Consider the following 13,589-nt stretch of genomic DNA (forward strand, 5'->3'; position numbering starts at 1 on the left):
TGACAAACAAATCCTTTCGCTCGGTAACGAGCCGGCGCGTCTTCATCTTTTCACGAAAACGGCATTATGTTGTTCAACACGATAAAGAACCCATTAAAATTCGTTCCAAGGAATTATGCAAATGAGATTGTAAGCGCTCGCTAACAAGATAGGACGCTCGCAAAGATTGTTGCTAAACTCAATTCAGTTCGCCTGTTGCTCTTTCCTTTGTGGGGTACCTGTGCCTGGCAAATTACCCGCCGACGCCAAACAAACGTGCCACTTTAAAATAATAATAAAATAATATTCTATTTCCAATTAATGCATGCCAGCATTGCTTATATGTACAAATAATAAAAATACCAAGAAAAAATAAGAAAGCTGAATGTTTCTGTTAATTTATGGTTGAAGTGAAATAAAAGGCAGATTTGAGTTTTAATTTATTTTTTCAACCTAACATTGTCGTAACTTTCTTAACTCGACAGATCACCAGCTAAGATAACAGGTGTACTCAACTATGAACATTGTTCATACCTCTTACAAATTATTATACGATCAGTACCGAAAAACAATTATTCGTCATTATCACGAACTTACATTTTATCACGAAAATACTATACTTAATTTTACTAAATTCCTTTTAATCAATTCTTTTACGTAAACTTTGAAAATATAAATAATTAAAATTGAAATCACTCGATGTCTATTATACACGAAATCTATTGTAGCTATTCATTAAAACTTTGATCGATAGCACTTCAAGTCAACGCTACAGACTGAGTAGAGATGGAAGACATTATGTAATTAAAAAATAGAGTGTTGCGGAAGAAGCGTTCAAGTAAACAACATACATCAGTTTGTTACAAAATGAAACGAAATCAATGGATCGACACAAATTCTAAATGGTAAATGCTGATTGTTGTCGTATATACTGCAACTTGTTAGAACAAAGTAGAGTAGTTGTTATTTCGGAATGGCAAAGTTAATTTCATATTCTCGGGGAATTATCTTACAATACAAAACTTTTCACAGGACATATATTTAACAAAAACTTAATAAAGACTCAACAAGAATCATAATACAATGTAATCTACACTCCAACTCCTACAGTATACATTTAATCTCAGAGACTACCCACATTCAACTTCACAAGCTAATACGTTAGAAATAGGAAAGGCACAGTCGAAGTATAAAATTTATTGCTGACTTCCCTAACTAGGTACGATTCTTTACAGTAACTAGAACCACATAGTCACGTCTCAAAAATAAACTCAGCAGTTTGTGATTTAAACAAAACTTTCTTTTGATATTTTAGGTACTTTAACTTACTTTGTCTCGTGCTCTGTGGCCTTTTCTAAAGTAGACAGTAAGTAATTTAACAAGCGGAAAAGTTTTGAAAGACAAGCAACTAGGTATCAACTGCTCAATTAAAATACTCTTACAAAATGTTCGCTTAAGTTAAAAAGATTTTGTAGATTTGGCACGGCTAGAGACTGCACTAAACATTCAAAACTTATAAATGATAAATCTAAGTCCGAACTATCGTAGAGCACAATTTATAATTTTGACAATAGACCAGTTTTGAGATGATCACATTGCTACTTCAATACTACCTACTCTCTAACTTTTATGTGCGTATTGCCAGTTACACGTCTAAGTTACGTACATGACTCTGTAAGAAAATAGGATTCATTTATATTCAGAAAATATTATTTTTTCATCTTTAGAGAGATAATAATCAATTCTCGAACGATTGGTTCCGTCTTAGATATTCATTAGATTGACAAAGATCTAGCTAGTAACAATACACTACGAGGCTACACAGTCGTTGGCTAACAGTTAGTTACTTTGGAAGTAATCACGACTAAGTATCCACATCGAAATTATAATATTATAGGCTTTTATCCGAGTCGATGGATTACATAAATCGTTAAACACTAAAATTCAATGATTTGAAACCCGTTTTCGTAATGTAAATAAATTCTAACATTTAATTGCACACACACCTACAAACAAGTCGGCGGTTGCACGATGAACAGAAACTATTTTATATCTACGAACCGACACTTCGTTGAGGTTTTGGAAACTTACAGTATTCTATTTATAAATAACGAATTAACCTTTAACAGCAAGCACCGTACTAATAATAAAATTACGAAGTGAACTTTAGCTCTCGTAGAAAACATCCCACCACAACAAATTGACTAGTTCTAACTCCTATCTACATATTTTATACATCTTACGCTAAATTTATTAAAGTCTCTTTTATGAAGTAGCTGAACCGGCCGCAAATGGTGAAGGTGAGGGTAAGGTCGGATGTGTGAAAGTAAACGTAGGAGGAAGTCGCTTTCCACAGGCAATCCTTCTTTCTTTATTATTGACAACGCAACACAACACTGAAATGCACCAAAGTCCACATTATTAAAAATCGTCACTGCAATCACTGTTGTGCAACCGAGTTCAAGCATTCACTGTCCCTTGAGCATACACTTATAGACGAGAGAGGATAGGGAGAGAGAGGTGAGGGGTCCACCCAGACGTCGCTTTGCGTCGTCTAGATGTAGACTTCATGGTGTTGCTGCGGCCGGCCCCGCCTGGACTAGGAGCCTCGCTCCGCCAGTTCCACGACGTCGTCCGGCTCCGGCCTCGCCGCGTCCATCTTTCGCCTCTCAGCTATAACTATTCTTATTTTTTCCTCCTCACTAATCGGCTGCTCAGTTGATTCCGGCGTGACCGGATTTAACGTCCGCGACGCGTTGCTCGCGTCACTGGTCGCCGCCGATTCTGTAGAGGATCTCCTTTTAGATCCGGTCAGTCTTAGACTCTGCCTGGTGGAAGGTACTGCGAGAAGTACGGGTCGGAGCAAGCGGGCCTCTTCGCCGCGAAGGGAATTCCTCTTGTCAACGCGCTGCCGGCGATTTTGAGCGAAGGAATCACGCCGCGGCGGACTGCCTGGCTCGAGCTCGTCAACGTCGTCGGCGTCGATGAAGCGCGCGTCCTCCTCGTAGAGAGCGGCGGGCGGGTCCGAGGTCGAGTCCTGCCGGCGCCGCCCGAAGGCGTGAGGAGATAAAGAAGCCCGTCTCGGCGGTAGCGACTGCGGTAGCAAAGCTGTGTGTGAGTGTAGCGTGCGGCGACGGCGTGCCGGGGACGGTACTGGTTGTTTGGGTTCGCTGTACGTGAAGTTCGCCGGGAGGGAAGGTACCTTGTTGAGCGGCCGCGGTGGACTCATACACTGTTCGAGAGCACGGCAGAGCGCTCTGTCCTCCTCGTCATCCGCCTCTCTTTCTAACTCACGTTCTAGTTCCACATCCATGTCGATTTCATCTTCCATTTGTTTATGGGATTCTTCTAGGTGTTTCATGAGTACCTGTACAACAAAATATTATTAAGAGTTTATTCAATTTAAGAGAACTGTATGTTACTGTTAAAGTACTTACAGCAACGACAACGTTGACTAGTACAAATTGAGCCATCAACACGAACACAACGAAGAAAATCGGTGCTATGATGGTTGACACGCAGCAGTTCCTGACGCAGTCCACAGAACTGTCACAATCTTCACGCAACGTATCTTTCATGATACCATTCCAATTGTCTCCGGTTGCCACACGGAACAAAGTCAGGAAAGCCATACCAAAGTTAGCGAAATGTGCGTGTTCGCCCAGACCTTAGAAAAATAAAAATAAATGTTGAAAAGAGACTTCAATATTTACATTATTTAGAAAATATTAGCAAGTCAAGAATAATACCTTGACATGGAATTTCATCTGAGCATTCCAGTCTTCCAAATAGTTCGACACCGAGCGCCGCAAATATAAAAAAGAGCAGAAAAAACAGCAGTCCTAAGTTACCAACTTGCGGCAAGGCCTGCATGACTGTGTCAAGTAACGCTCTTATTCCCTTTGCCATCTTCAGGAGCTTCAGCACTCTGGCTATCCTTAAAACCCTCATTACCCTCATAATCGTAGGGTTTATTGGAATTATATTAGTCTCTAATTCTTCTAAAACTATTCCAACTATGGATAATATGACTATAATTACGTCAAGCTGATTCCATTTGTCTTTTAGATATATTTTGAATCCTAGAGCGACTAGTTTCATAGCCGCTTCGAGGATAAATACAGCAGTGAAGAAGTAGTTGAATATTTTTAACGCATATTGTAGTGCCGGTGGCATTCTATAGTATTCTATGGCCATTGTCACAACATTTAAGCCAATGACTCCAGCTATAGCTAGATCGAAATACTTAGATGTAACTACATTGTGAACAAATAAGCGTGTTTGAGAATAATCTGCATAATATGGTCTTTGATGCATTTCTGTAACAAACATGTGAAATAGTGTTAAAACATTTAAGTTGAAGGTCTATTTGAAACACAGTAAAGCGATTCTCATGTATCTACTAACTTCTTCTCTTTTTCTCCATTTGTAATGCTCGTTTGGCTGCCCTTCTCACTCTTTCCTCTTTTTCTTGTTCTTCTCGACATCTATGGAAGTTCTCCACTACGACTCCCACGAACATGTTTAAGACGAAAAATCCAACCAACAATATAAATGCGATGAAGTATAGAAGCCGCCATTCCGAGTAATTTACTATTGGCTGCAAAAAAACGACAAATTAAAAATAAATCTATTTTTTACATGCGTCGTAGTTTCTAGCTACGATTGCTTTTTTCGTAAGAGGTGACAAATGGTGCGAACATAAAACTGCAGTGCAAAAAGGGCATTAAATTAAAATATTGAGGTTGTTAAACTTGAGCTCAATTACTTTCAGCACATTTATTTTCAACATTCCAATTTTATAGGCCAAGTATTTTAACAAAATCTTTAACTAAATTGAAAGTGGTAAGCTTTAAACGTTTTGAAAGCTTATAATGACATCGTTACCGTTGACCATTCCAACCATCTGCCGCTATAAATCGTGAACGTCAAAGAACTTTTGTTGACAAATAGGGAAAAAAAGAATTAAAAGCGAATTAAGAAGCTGTCATCAAAGTGACATCAGCGATTAAACGACCAAATTGAGGGTATTTGACTATAATTACATTTAAATTGGTTCGAATGGTATAATTACTTGGAATTGTAGTTTCTGGTACATTTAAAGCTTTATAAACGTAGAAGTAAATGTTCCTGTTACCTGTTGATCCACCCCAACTGCATCGAGCCCTGTATACATGATGTTCACCCATCCGTCTCGGGAGCTGAGCACAAACAATGACATCAACGCTTTGCCCAAGTCGTCGAAATTGTATTTCCTGTTGACCCAAACGTTGCCGTCTATAGCGAGACAGTCTGACTTGTTCTTTACATTTTTTATATTCGCTCCTTCGCAATAGAAGAACGCCCCTTTAAATAGCTGAAAGAAAATACGTAAAGATTCCTTGATGAGCTCACTTTTTCTTAAAATGTAATTTCATATAACCAAGATAAGCTTTTTTCAGGTAAGAATAATTGATCACTATGAATTTCAAATAAATAAGTAAAACCCATTTGGGTTATACGTTCAATTTGATCCGCTCAATCGATATATTAAGTTGATTACTGCGTAAGCCGATTGTACACAATTACTCGAGGGAGACGGTCAGCTTAGATCCATCCAACTTGTACCTCAACATGTTACTGAAATAATTACATAGCTCTCGACGTCGTACTCGTGTACTCCTAAGGGGTTTTGTCCAACCTAACGATTGAACGTTTGCACGATGCATTGTGGTTGACAAACTAAGTTAAACAAGTAGTCATATACTGCGGGAGTTACGAATTCATAATTAGTATTTTTACGTTTTATGGTTTTATTTAGCAAAGGTTAATTTTAATTAAATATGGAATTTTGTAATCGTATGAACTTACCTGTACTCCTAGAATGCCGAATATGATGAAAAATGTGCAGCAAATGAGTACAATGTTTCCGATAGGTCTCAGTGATGAGAGTAGCGTTTGCACAACGAGCTTCAAACCAGGCGCTCTGTTTATCACTCTTAATGGCCTCAATGATCTTAATAATCTAAATACCTGAAGATGAATAACAAATATAAGGTAACGATCTCAATCATAACACAAGTTTACAAATTATAATAACTTACCCTGAGAATTCCAAATATACGCGGACTAGATTCTGATACTAGAGACATTAATAAGTCAATTATGGAAATAATGACCAATGAACCGTCCATGATATTCCATCCTGAAGTGAAGTAAGCGTCTGGCCCGTAAAACATTCCCGATGCAACGACCTAGGAACAATCGCATGCGAAAATAAAATCACAGAAATATTCAAAAAGGTTCGTCGAAAGCAATGCAGATTTAGCGAGTTTTATTTCCTTAAAATTTACTGAAACGAACTTCTAATATGCATGGATTGAAAAATTGGAATCCAATTCTATTTACAACTCGGAGGATATAGAATCAAGTGTAGTGGGGTGTAAATATTGGCAGAATTGATCCTTTACGACGAAGATTGCATCGCAAATTTTCGTCTTGTGATGCTGAAACATATTTTATCACATGGAATATACAGACCTAGTTAGTATTAAACGGCAGTGTAGTAGTTCGTACACGTTAACATTTTGTAAGGGAGCTGTAAAATGTAAGCCGTAATAAAAGTGAACGATGAAGGACGCATGAAGCAGTCATTGTTCAGCTGAGTTAAGTTATCCTTTACGGAAGGATCAAACGACTGCTCTTAACCACACTTGGAGCAAGTACCATTCTAACAATAGTAAAGTCAAAGGCGGAAACGATTGTAAAACGTTTCTTCTTATACGAGAAGTGTTGAAATTTTACCGTGTGCTTTTATGATGAACACGTAAAGAAACCTCCTTTCGTTTTATTTTGTTATCTACATGTTGAGTATTCTATAAAACGTTCTTATGATAATTTTTGGATAACTCTATTCCAGAAGCTTAATAAATAATGTTTTCAATAAAATAATTAAATACAAACATTAAACCTACGTTTTCAGCACCAAGGCATTTTAATTGGCTCTTCGAAACTTACAGCTACTTCAAAGATTACAATTTATTTATAGGAAGGTTGTTTGCGTATAAAAATACTTTCATTCTTAGTCGTTACTCCGATATCAAAACCCACGCAAGAAGGTAATGCTTATTAAATATAATACGAGTCAGAAAATGTAGGGTAGTAAATGCGGGTAGGTTTTAATATATATTTCTATACATATACCAGCATTCACAACGAATTTTGTTTAGTTCACATAGCTGTTAATGAGTTTGAGCGTCTGTTTACTCTACAGCACGGCTTGAAGATTCTCGAAGGCCAGGAAAGCGCTTAGCGTGTTTTTAAACACCGAGTCTAACTAATTGGATGCAACAACGGCTTTTTACGTTAAATGGCTTTAGAATGGTAATTTTCGGAAACACCTAAGAAAACTATGTGAAGTTAAATTAAGAAAATAATTTAATGCGATAGACACAATTACATAAAAAAACAATTGTTAAGGGGAAAACAAGTTAATTCTTACACCACTCATGGTGATAATAGAAGCTATAATTTTTGTATCTGTATTTTAAGCGTCGCGAGCACAAAATAGTTTGTTTTATATAGAAGTACCATTTGTAATTAATGTTTTGTTTTCTTACCTTGATAAACATTTCCACAGCAAACACAACGGTGAACACGTAGTTGGCACTGGAGAGGAAGGCGCGTTCCTTAGAGTCGGGCGGAATGTTCGGCCGCTCCATGGCTAGTGTTATACAGTTCAGTGCGATGAATAATAGCACTATGTTGTCAAACCAACCCCGTGTCGTCGCCCATGTGCAAAATCTACGCATCCTGTGTAAAGTTATTAAAAATATTGAAGTAAAAATGTTGAGTGTGTATGCCTTTTTCATGTTATTGTATTTCATTGAATTATGTTTAAAGAATGGAAACTGAATGAAAGAGTACTTTTTATTCCGTTCGAGAATTATGTTTGAAAGTTTCTCGGTTGAGCCTTTCAGTCTTAATATAGATATTTTTTTATGTTTGTGCCTACGTTGTGTAATTCTTACGTTATAAGTAAAAAAAAAAACAAATTACCAATGAAAATAAAAAATAAGTAGAATGTGGAAATTCGGAATCACAGAACAGGTGTGAATGTAATGAGATTTAGTCTGAAACGATTTGTTTAGAAAAGCGTCGAATACATAAAAGTACTTATTTCATTACGGGAGCGGTAAAATTCTTTGAGTAGAATAAAAGAATTGAGGTCGCAATAATCTTACTTGTTTTCGGGCGAAAAGATGTACAATGAGTAAAATTCTTTTTCTTTGAGACAGCCCGTCGGCTCCATAAAGCGAAAAAGGTCTTTGAATCTGTAACGTCGCCTGTCGAATCTTGATGATAACATGCACACGTTATTTATGGCCACCTGAAAACAATGTTACTCTGGAAATTTCTACATGTAACGTGCCTAGTCTACATGTATACTAGAAGCGTTATGTTTAGTCATGTAATGATGCACACGGTTGGATGAACCGTGTTACTATTTTATAGGGTTAGGTACAATGTTGGTAACGAGATATGGCAAAGCTCGTTATGATTAAGAGCTCTTCCTGCTTGTTAGATAATATGATGAAATCAGAAACCATACTTTAAAAAGGGTCACATATTTCTGTATTCATGGTTTCAGATTTCCTTATTCAATTTAAAATATATCACTAAGAACTTCTACTGAATGGCATTACATACGTAAAAAACTATGTGAGGTCATTCAGCAAAAGATTCTAAAAGCAAGCAATGCAAATCTGACCTGTCAAACCTGTAGCTGTTAAAAAACCTGTAATATAACCTGAAAAGCAATATTTTAGTTAAAGGCACTATCCTAGCTTGATGTAGGTTAGTCATCACTATAATGATTATGGTATCAGCAACAGCTAGTGATCACTATAGTGCCTAAAACTGTAAAAGTCCTTACATTCCAACGGCTCACCTCCTCGTTGATCTGTTTCATGAGCGGTAGTGGTTGGTTGTTGGGGCGCACGGGCGCGGGCACTTCGCGCGCTGCGCGTGACGTCACTACACCCGCGCCCGTGCTACATACTACCGGTGATAAGTTGCTCGACTTTACTTCGCATACTGTCGTCACTGTTATAAAAATATAAACAGTTCATATTCAGGTAACAATTTAGCTAAAAAACTACGAGGTAAGACACACAGAACGGAAAACAAAAAATCGAATTTTCCTTTACATATTAGCAGATCGGTTAAACATCTCCAAATAATTCGATTTGTTTATTGAATAGTACTTAATAATAATACTTAATAATACTTTATCTCAATGATTAACGATTGCATAACAATTACTTTGCCATTTTAATCCTACCTGTTAAATAATCATTGGTAAGAGACAGTCTGTGCGGCGGCGTCTTGACTGAGTCGAGACGGACTGTTGAATCAGAAGAAAATCCTGCTTCTGGCGCCTTCCATGACACCTAAACAAAAACATCAAACATGGTTTATAACTTCTTTTGCAAAAATGTTATTTTGTACGGCAAAGCATACAATCGGTTTTATCACAGAATCTGTATATGAAAGCTGCTTTCCTCAAAGTTTCCTGACATTTTTTTCACATGGAAGAGTCCTTTACCCTGTTTTAGTGTAAAAGCTTTCTTAACGAAAGGTTAGCTGTTTAACAATAGTAGCTAAACAGATAGAGTTACGTCCTACTAATAATATTAACACGACAATTTGTAGAGAAGTAAAGATAGAATGTTTATTTGTTACTTTTATCGCAACAACTATTGAACTGATTTTGATACAATTTACAAAATAGTTTAAAACGTGGATAAACACAATATAATGTACTTTTCCCGCGAGAAAGCTTTTACAGGCAGAAGTTAGTCTACGGTATTGTATGTATAGTGTGAATTTGATACGTACATCAGGTAATAAAGGTGCATTATGTGCTGACACTCGTCTTGCGGTCGGCGGCGGTAGTACTCTGGGCGCCGGCAACTGCCCTCGTGTTCTGTTGTTCGGCAACTCCGACTGTGTGTCGTTCTTTATCACCATCGATGATGATAGCAGGAGCTCGTTCTTGCGGATGTTCGAACCTGGTATGTTCATTAATATTAATGGTGATATTGTTTGGAGATGGCAGCAGAATGTTAAATTGATTAGTTATGTTTCTTTCACGTCTAACGGATGGGACAATAAACATAGCGGTTGAAATTATTGTCAAAAATTATATTATCAAACTACCACCAAAAACTTTAAATGGGTAGAGAAAAGAGTCTAGTAAATATTTTTTTTTATATTCAGTGTAACCGCTTCTGGATAATAATTGGTTAGCTTATATAATGTAAAACTAATAAACGGATAAACCGTTAAACTTTCTCTCATCTCTTATTCCTTTATGGACATACACCATTTTGGTATATAAGTAATTACAAGTTATGACTATAAAACATCAATTAACTAGGGTGCAAAAGCTTTACATGCAAGAACTTGATATTATATTATTCTATGTAAGTACCGTTGCACACAGCATGGTCTCTTCCATTATTCAGGATTATGGCGTCTGAATCTGAGCCTGTTCTTTGTTTGGGCTTTCTCCTCAGACTGGGCCTTGATAGTTTCCAACTACAGCCACGTTGTACCCTGCATTTTTCTTCACCGTTAATACCTGTGCTTACCACACTTATATTCCTAAAAATAAAATAAAAAATACATGAAATATATCCTGTCAATAATATGAAGACAAAAGGTGTGAAAAATCTATATATCTATTCAGTCCACATCTACCACTGTTAAGTATGGTGCTGGTCTCCCTTATATCGCTATTTTTACATCCTGCGCTTGTCTCATCAATCGCAGTTCTGCTGTATAGGTCTTCCTTCCATTCCATCGCTGCCAGTACTTATGCTACTTAGTGCAAAAAAGGGGAAAAAATACTCACTTTTGTGAACTTAGAAGACTAGACTTGTCACTTGTATTCAAACAATTCTCATCTTTAGCTATCGTGATTTGCAGATTCTTCTCTGGTAATAACGGCGATGGTATTGACCGTGGAGTACTCGGTGTTGTAGGTGCTGCTGATGAGGACCTGAGGGGAGGTGGGGCGAGGGTTAAAGGTGGAGGGGCAAGGGAAATGGGAGGAAGCCGAGTTTTCTCTGCACCTAGTTGAGCTTGAGCCGAATGGAGCGTCAATGTGTAACTGTTTGGTGGTTTCAAAAGACCTGGTATGCTAGCACACTGCAAAAGAAACAGTGAAAAATAAAAATATACTGATTATGCTATTCCAAGAATTTTATCTTAAACTTTCCATAATAAATAACTTATTTAGAATACATACAGAAGTTCGGTCTATGGAGTCCAAACTAGAAAGCATGGACGATCTTTCTAAGGTCAAAGCCACGTTGAAGTCTCTGAACGATGCTCCAGGTTCTAATGTAGTAGACGGCGAATCTTGAGGAGTAGCAGCTGTGTGGGTTATCATCGGTACTGGCGCTTCAGGCATAGCGCCACTGCTTGCTAGCATTTTTGATTCCTAACATAAAAACAAAATTAATGAAGATGGCCATAAAAACATTAAATGTGAAAAATGTTAATGCTTCAAATATGAAAGATAGAGCAATGAGACAGTTTCATGCTTCTAATTGAGAGATTTAGAACTCAAAACGAATAATGAAAGCGAGTAATAAAATATTTTACGAGGAATAAAATCGTAAATTTTAATGGACACTGTCTCCGAAGATCTTCTTTGACTTTGAATTTGGACGGCTCTCGGATCTTATTATTGCAGTGAACCTGTGCGTGGATCTTTATAATTTTAAACAAATTTCGAAACATATTAAGAATATGTGCAATAAATGTCATTATTTAGTACTGCAGATGAGATTTATTTTCACGATGTTAAATAAAGTACACCGCAATAACAAATGCTCAAATATTTATGAGCCAAATATTTTATCATAACTGCGTTGTTAGTTTAGGGTGAATTAGAAATTTATGGATTAATTTATGTGATTTTCTTTGGATAGAAAACAAATATTGATAAATTCATTTGAAATTATCTGATTTGAATAATGGTTTCAGTAGCTTGATTTGCATTTACTTACTTTTTGTAAATTACACTTATTAGATTGCGCGCAGTCCTTGCACAGTGTAGGGTGGTGCGTCGAGGACTTAGTTTTACGACGCGAGCGCATTGCTTTTTCTTTGTGACCGTTAACATTGTCCTTCGTTTTACGTACATCGTCCGCCGAACGCCAATAGTTTTTTATTTCATTCTGTTCAAACATAAAATGTTGTTCAAAGATCGCCTGAATACTTTATGAGAAAGAATGTGAAGAATTTGAAAGCTCGAAGTTTCAAATGAAAATAGCGGCTTTTATGTTTGAGTCAATAAAATGGTATCGAAAATACTTTACCTGCGAAAAACTGTCGCTGGAATGTGATCCCGAAGACGACTCGTCGTACTGCAATTCGTTATTTTCTGAGAAACATTCGCTTGACAATTTTGATTTCGCCAACTCGCGTTGTTCACGTTCCCTTCTCTCATTTCGCTAAGAGATTTGAATTACACATGAGAATTTGATTGTGAATTCTATTGAAGGCATGTAGAGCAGCGTATTGGTGACGCAATGAAGATAGAATTAAAGTAGATATTTGTACTGTATGGCCGTAACTTTAGACAATTTGACAATTAAGGTAAAGATTTGTTCTTTGTAAACAAATTATAATTGATTGCGCCACCAATATTTGATGTACCGAAAATAACATTTTTAACTTACTTCTGAACTGAATCCCTCGACGAGAATGGCTACTAGTAAGTTAAACAATACATAATTGCCAAAAGTCATAAGAGCCACAAAATATAATGCGGCCCAATGGCTTGTTTTTTCCATGCCATTAAATAACACAACATTCCAATCCTCCTGGGTTAAAACCTGAAACGCACACATCAAAGTAAGAATTCAATTCAACTGCGCAAATCGTTCTACCACATCAAATATCTTTAAATCCGATTCTGTTTAATAAATCAAAATAAGCAAGGTGTGCTGTCATATTGTATCAAGTCGTGCCTTTTGGTGTTTGTAATAAAATGTTAAGTAATTCCAATGTCAACAAATCAAAGTAAACCAATACAAAAACATCTGTTAGTAACCAGCGTGTTAGTGTTAACAAGTGTCATGTTGTTGTGTCGGTGTTCACTAATACACAGTAATGAAAGGGAACACAGACGGCGAGTTTGAGTACACAAGCATACAGGGTCCAGCATCTCCTAATGCTATTCACTACTAAGCAAGATGCAAACTAACTACGGAGCGCTCCATATGGTGCAGTACCAAAATGTAAGTTCTACAAACTACGGCGGATCTCTCGCTTGTGCCAAGTCAAGTAGTAATGTACAAATCATGTTTAGTCATGTTAATTTGTCAATTTTTGTCATTCGTCTTGTCTCACAACCTTTATAGTTGTCAAATAAGACAAAATATTGTATACAGTGCCAATCAGTTTACGTTGGTATTTACGAGAAAAACGCGGCGTCTATTATCTAAAAAATATACGGGATCGCAAATAAACCGTCTATTACTGAGCCTATTTTATCGTACCGCACAAGGCTTACCTGGAATACGGTGACGGTAGCCCATAGGATGTTATTAAAA

The 13,589-nt window shown here is 37.0% G+C and overlaps 1 protein-coding gene across 2 annotated transcripts in view; it reads right to left on the minus strand.

The window, feature by feature from the left end:
• Nucleotides 1-413: 413 nt before the first annotated feature.
• LOC142975020 (voltage-dependent T-type calcium channel subunit alpha-1G-like) overlaps nucleotides 414-13,589 on the minus strand; it is a 151,012-nt gene continuing 137,836 nt past the window's right edge. Inside the window, exons 19-36 of one of the 2 annotated variants that reach the window (XM_076117647.1) lie at nucleotides 12,714-12,869; nucleotides 12,351-12,485; nucleotides 12,039-12,209; nucleotides 11,273-11,467; nucleotides 10,877-11,172; nucleotides 10,454-10,626; nucleotides 9,859-10,031; nucleotides 9,302-9,410; nucleotides 8,909-9,063; nucleotides 8,202-8,347; nucleotides 7,578-7,770; nucleotides 6,063-6,212; nucleotides 5,830-5,991; nucleotides 5,117-5,335; nucleotides 4,387-4,579; nucleotides 3,729-4,298; nucleotides 3,417-3,646; nucleotides 414-3,346 (exon numbers count right to left, since the gene is read on the minus strand). In XM_076117647.1, coding sequence (XP_075973762.1) covers nucleotides 2,579-3,346; nucleotides 3,417-3,646; nucleotides 3,729-4,298; nucleotides 4,387-4,579; nucleotides 5,117-5,335; nucleotides 5,830-5,991; nucleotides 6,063-6,212; nucleotides 7,578-7,770; nucleotides 8,202-8,347; nucleotides 8,909-9,063; nucleotides 9,302-9,410; nucleotides 9,859-10,031; nucleotides 10,454-10,626; nucleotides 10,877-11,172; nucleotides 11,273-11,467; nucleotides 12,039-12,209; nucleotides 12,351-12,485; nucleotides 12,714-12,869 — 4,194 coding nt within the window. In that variant the 3' untranslated portion in view covers nucleotides 414-2,578. Of the gene's footprint in view, nucleotides 3,347-3,416; nucleotides 3,647-3,728; nucleotides 4,299-4,386; nucleotides 4,580-5,116; nucleotides 5,336-5,829; nucleotides 5,992-6,062; nucleotides 6,213-7,577; nucleotides 7,771-8,201; nucleotides 8,348-8,893; nucleotides 9,064-9,301; nucleotides 9,411-9,858; nucleotides 10,032-10,453; nucleotides 10,627-10,876; nucleotides 11,173-11,272; nucleotides 11,468-12,038; nucleotides 12,210-12,350; nucleotides 12,486-12,713; nucleotides 12,870-13,589 lie in introns of both variants that reach the window. The other variant, XM_076117646.1, reaches the window with a different exon arrangement.

The sequence above is a fragment of the Anticarsia gemmatalis genome, chromosome 8, assembly GCF_050436995.1.
Source record: "Anticarsia gemmatalis isolate Benzon Research Colony breed Stoneville strain chromosome 8, ilAntGemm2 primary, whole genome shotgun sequence".
NCBI lineage: Eukaryota > Metazoa > Arthropoda > Insecta > Lepidoptera > Erebidae > Anticarsia > Anticarsia gemmatalis.